Here is a 6,000-nt window from a genome sequence, read left to right on the forward strand (position 1 = left end):
TGTGATGATCCCAGACATGCCTGTTAAGTAAATGTTTGAAGAATAGCGCTATTGTAGTGGGAGGAGAACATAGCCTCTCTTTTCCTTGTCTACTTCTCTTTCTCCCCCTCCTGCCCTTCTTTCTCTCATTTCTCACACAGTGGTGGTGCTTCTTTGCAGCACACAGGTGAGAAGCCTGGGGACAGGAGTGTGAGGTGGGTGATGCAGTTCAAGCCGGAAGGAGGGGAGGACAGATAGTGAAAACGGAGGGCTGAGCATTCCTTGCAGGGGCCACACTTGAAGACTTTCCTTGTCTAATAGAAATTACGATTTACTCCCACACTTTTGATCATCTCTTTATAGTCTGAGAAAACATTTTTATTTACTATATTATTTCCTCTTGGAAAAACTTTGTGATGTCATAGAATAGATTTTCTTATTTCAGTTTTTCAAAAAGAAAGAAAGAAAGAAAGAAAAGAAGGAAGGAAGGAAGAAAACAAAAGAAAGTAAGAAGGGTTTAGAGGTTAAATAACTTAATGCTAGCTACCAAGTAATTCAGATGTAGTCTCCCTTTTCTTGGAATTTCTGTCATCATGTGGTCAAATCATCAATTTTTAAAATTAATTTCATTAGCAAAAATGACTTCTGCATGTTATTTTTTGTCCTACGTTTTATTAATTTAAAATACATATTTTTGGTATAAATTTTTATGGTTAGTTTTCTCAATTAGACCAAAAGTTCCTTACAGGCAAAAAATGGTTCTAACAATTCCTCACAATATGAGGAATATATGCACACAGTAGTTATTTGGTAACAGATTTATTATGAGGATAAGCCCTTTAAACTATTGACTTTGATATATTTCCTATCAAGATTAGCCAGACAGATATGAAAACAGCTGCTCTCTCTCTGCCACTCAATGCTAATCTCTGGAAGGGTGATGTGAGTGAGGCCTGGCAAGGCTAAGGTTATCCATAGAGGATGGACAGAGGAATGACTTTTTGCAGCAACCACTTATTTAAAGACAAAGCACTTTTAGGTGTACCCTCGTATGAGAAGGCCCTTAACTTCCATCTTTGAGAGCATGTCATGATATACTGATTTCATTAGATCAAAACTTTGTTTCTATCTGCTACCAAATTGATATCATAAAAATACAAATCTATGACATCTATGATAAAAAGATGTGTGCTACTGTGCACTGCATAATCAACACACCTGAACTTGGTAGCTTTGTGTAAAGCCCCAAGATGTGTCCTAAACCCCTGCTAGGTGGTGGGATGGGAGGGGGCACTGGCTCTTCTCTTGAGCTAATGAGTCCAAGACAGAGAGACAGGCAGGTGGAGCATGATATTGTGAGGTGGTAAGTGCAATAATATAGGTAAATTCAGAGTGTGGTTAAGCACAGAGAAATGAACAATAAACACTCCATGGGACTTGAGGCATTCAAGTTTTGGATATGGGGTGGAAAGATGAAGAAAGGTTGACCATTAGGGGCATAGGAAAGAGCTTGTTAGGAAAATAGGGAACCAGGCAGGGAGAAGTTTAGCATAGTTGTGGTTGTCTATCAAGACATAAGTCTGGAGAGGTAAATTCAGGACAGACTGTAAAGGTTATGTATAACATTGGGTTTTATTTTTTAGATAATGGAGCCAATATGTAGATTTATCCTTTCTGGAAGTCAGTGTTGTTGGAGGAAAGGTATATGGGCTAGAGTCTCACTGACAGCCGAATCCAATAAATGCGCCATTGTGATGGTCAGGTGAAAAAGCTGCATTTCTGAGCAATTCAAACAGAAGACACATTTTTGACAGAACCTCTGATATTTAGTGACTGGTTGGAAAATTGGTGGCAGCCAGGGGTGGGGAATACAAGAAATAATTTTTAGTTAAAAAAAAAAAAGAATGGACGTGGAGTTTGATTTAGGTGTTTTGTTTGCAAAATTACAACGTTTGAAGTTCAGTCCTGGTCTGATGATTTACACAGGAATTTAGACTAAAATAAATTACCGTGTTAAATTGTTACCAAGTTAAGAGTACATCATTCAGGTTCTTGCTTAAATGTCTCCTTATCAGAAGACATTCCCTGATACAGATTAGCAACCTTGTCACTGTCTAGTCCCTCCTATCCCCTTACCCAGTGTATTTTTCATCATGGCACTCATTAACAGCTGACATATAGTATCTATTTACTTATTTTATCTGTCCCTGCACCAGAAAATCAACTTGAGCAGAGAAGAGACTGCTTTCATCTCTGTACATTTCCAGATTCTAGAGAACAATGCCTGGGACAGAGTTGTCAATGAGAAATATTTGTTGAATGTTGAATGAATACTTGCTCTTCAGTGACTTGGTTCTATTTCACAGAATTGAAGCAGTCAAGAAGTTTGCATGTGTGTATCACACTCTAATCTACTCAGTGAGTGTTGATTTACCACCTGTTCAAAACTGTGTGATATGTTGAATTCCTTGTACCCATCCCTTCCTCCTTCATCTCTCTCACTGTTGCCCCAAACCTACATCTCTGCTGCACTTCTTCATGTTGGTGAACAGCATACACATTACCTTCTAAAGTTCCTCAACTAGGAAGCTTAGACTTTATCTTTGTCCCTCCATCATATTTATGTCCCTATTTAGTTGCGTAGGTTTTACGTTTTTTTTTTTTTCCTCCCTTCTCTCCTGGATTGACACTTTTCCATTGTTTAGACCATCAGCCTGAGATTTTTTTGGTCTCTATTTAACTTCTTACTGTGGTTGCCCTCCTGTTTATTGAGGAAAAGCATTTCCCAAATGTTTTCATCATATTATCAGTGACTCCTTGTTGTAGAAGAACAATTTGCACTTTTCAGCCTAAAATTTCAGGCTGTTTATCAACTTGCTCTCTGTACGTCAAGTAATCTTGATATTCCCCTAACATTTCTTGTAATCATGTTACTCCCAGACTTTAAATATATTTATATTTCTCTTTGTAAAGAGGCACAATGTAGGGTTTGAATTCATTCATTTTTAGCATACAACCATATTTCATGATATAGAAAACACATCTGTGGCTCAGTGGATTGAGTGTCGGCCTGCTAGCCAAGTGTCGCTGGTTCTATTTCCAGTCAGGGCACATAACTAGGTTGCATGTCAGGTCCCCAGCTGGGGGCACAAGTGAGAGGCAACCACACACTGATGTTTCTGTCCCTTTCCTTCTACTTTCCCCTCTCTCTAAAAATAAATAAACAAACATAAATAAATAAATTATTTTTTTTAAAAGAAAACACATCTTCTCATGCAATCTTAATTACTATATGACTAATTAAAAGACCACCATTTGATTAAAATATTCCTCATTTAAACTATATGAACCTCAAAACCCTTTTAAGTATATTTTGTCTTAGTTGTGAAGTAAATGCACTACATGTTTCACATAGCATTTGTCATGAATTTGAACTCGAGGTAGGAAGGGGGCTGGAAGGAGGTGTTCTAAGGAGTACAAAAGACAGAAATGTAAAGAAGTAATTGTTATAAAACAACCAGTGCAACAATATAATATCAAAACATAACACACACACACATACTTACTAGCATTCCTCAAATAATACAGAAGATGAAATAAATTTAAACAATATTTTTAGTTCACTGACCACATTTTACCCTAAGAGCAAAGTAAAAGTAATATAAACTAAACAGTCTAACAACAATCTATCCAATGAAGTTGCAAAACAATGCAATCAGAAGAGGACACTCACCTAGAAAATGGAGAAGTAAGCAAATGTATACCAGTCCGTTTCCTCCTACACAGATGTCAGCAAACCATCCCACAAACAAAGGGGTGAGTATTGAAGTCCCAATAAAACACACGTTCAAAATGGCTGCTTGGTAATTGTGATAGCCAAGCCCAACAGTGCAAAAGGGGATCATATTGCAGACGATTTCGAAGAACGTGAACCTCTCACACAGCTCCGCCAGAAGCAAGCATATTCCAACCCGACTTTTTCTCACTAAGTATGATGAAGAGTAGTGACCTATATACATCTTATGTTTTTCTCCTTCTCAATGCTGTGACTTAAGGGGATTTTCTCCTCAGTTACTTTAAAGCCTACCACAGACATGACTGCCCTCCTTGAATACAACTTGTGTTGGTGGTTGGAACTTGGTGATTTTTTTTTTTTTTACCCCTACCCCTCTAATGAAAAAATAAATGAGATCTTTGCTTTGAATTTCACAAGTCCATGCTAAAGTTTCATAAGGTTTTTCACACATTAATGTTGTTCATTTTAATAATCCAGAAGCACATGTGAGAAGACAGAAGTATTTAGATGTTCATGGTAACCCAGTGTAGCCAAATCTGATTTGTTTGCCTAATTACTCAAGCTAAATTAGGCTCTTCCTCCAAAATTATACTGAATTATCTGAATCCAGTTGCATATGTGTGAAAACTCATCTGCCTCACGCTGATAAAGGTTTAAATACTGAGGCAGAAGAAACAGTTTTTCAGGAGAATTTGAGCACTAGATCAAGAAATAATTTGAGTCTAATAATTTCTGATACTTTAATTAAACAAGCCAGAACAGTGCCAAGAGATAAAGTGTGAAAGGAAATCTGTTTTGAGGGGGCAGGATCCCTTATCATTATTACATTTCTTGTTATTTTTGGTTAGAATTCTGATAAGAAAGCTAATTAGGTAACAAAAGTACTAGTACATTTAGGTAACAAGCAGAGTTTGCAAGAAAGTAATTTAAGTGCACTAATGAAGGGAGAAAATATTAAACAAAAGCCTTCTTCCTTTAAGTTGACCCCACGCTCACAGAGCCACCTCTCGGAGGAAATCAGAATCAAAAGGCGCTATTTGACTCATTACTAGTCAGCAGCAGGGGGACAGCAACCGTCCTCCACATGCTTTGGGGAATATTGGATCTGGTATCACCCTGACCCTCCAGTTGGGTGAATGGATGTTAGCATTCTATTTTGGAAAGCAGGAGGGCACCAATTAAGCTAAAAAAGCAGCAGTAAAAGAGAACACTTTAACATTCAGGGGTTTAGCTGCAAGGACATACAAAGACAAGGCAATGGAACTATTGGGTCAAAGTCATAATGATTCAACACAGAGCGAGTGAGGATAGGAATGTAATTTTCATGTTGGAGTCAGAAGCAAAAGACTGATAAGGGCTTTTGACTCTGATTCTTATCTTTTGACCTGAACCATTGGGAGCAAAACACTTTGTTTTGACCCCTGCTAATAGTCTCATTGTAATGGTAGCTATTTTCATCTGCTCAGCATCCCTTCCCCCTCTTTGGTAACAATGCCCTATTTTTCCTTTGTGTAGAGTGATAATGCAATTTATTATCCAAACTTGGACGCTTTTGTGAGTGAAAGTGATGCTATATATAGCTATTCTTGAAAAACTGTTATAAATTGGAACTGTCTAGGGCAAACCCCAACATGTGGTCATCATACTTTTGGGGAATGAATTCCATTTATTACATGAGATTCTGGTGGGTCAATTAATCAGGCGTATCTCTTTCCTTCTGGCCAAGGATGTTGGCACATGGTCAAAGAGAGTCCTCTCACTTTTTCCCCCCAAAAGAATTTAAATCATGGGTGGAGGACCCAAGACTGGTCATGGTGGAGAATTCGGTATCTCCTTGGTTCCTTTCCTCCAGGAAGCAGATTAGCTTTTCCTTCTGTAAAGGACTCAATCTCCAGTCAACTTTGATTTGATCAAGTTAGCCACATTTGGTTTCTGTGGCTTACAAAGAACCCCAAGTGATACTTCATGTTTGCCGCAGATGCAGGCGACAGTTTTCCTGCAGCCACAAGCTGGTATGTTTAGCCAGGATCTGACAAGGAACTCCTGGAATGTTATTTCACATTCAAAATTATTCTACCCCTCCCAGGACCCCGATGGTGGTTATGTTTGAATTCTTTGGCTCCTCTGTGTATCCTTACCCAAGAATAGGCCACAAGTGGTGGGAACCTGTGCTTTTGGGGTGGTTGAATTAGGGAGAGTAACAGCATTTGCTGAGTGGAGGTGAA

General features: G+C 38.4%; 1 protein-coding gene across 1 annotated transcript in view; it reads right to left on the reverse strand.

Moving 5' to 3' along the window:
- Positions 1 to 4,075, reverse strand: part of SLC15A5 (solute carrier family 15 member 5) — an 86,649-nt gene extending 82,574 nt beyond the window's left edge. The window contains 2 exon segments of the mRNA XM_090275112.1: positions 3,709 to 3,995; positions 3,998 to 4,075. Coding sequence (XP_090131238.1) covers positions 3,709 to 3,995; positions 3,998 to 4,075 — 365 coding nt within the window.
- Between the last annotated feature and the right edge of the window lie 1,925 nt (positions 4,076 to 6,000).

This window comes from Furipterus horrens, unplaced genomic scaffold, assembly GCF_987537825.1.
Source record: "Furipterus horrens unplaced genomic scaffold, mFurHor1.1.pri manual_scaffold_4, whole genome shotgun sequence".
Classification (NCBI taxonomy): domain Eukaryota; kingdom Metazoa; phylum Chordata; class Mammalia; order Chiroptera; family Furipteridae; genus Furipterus; species Furipterus horrens.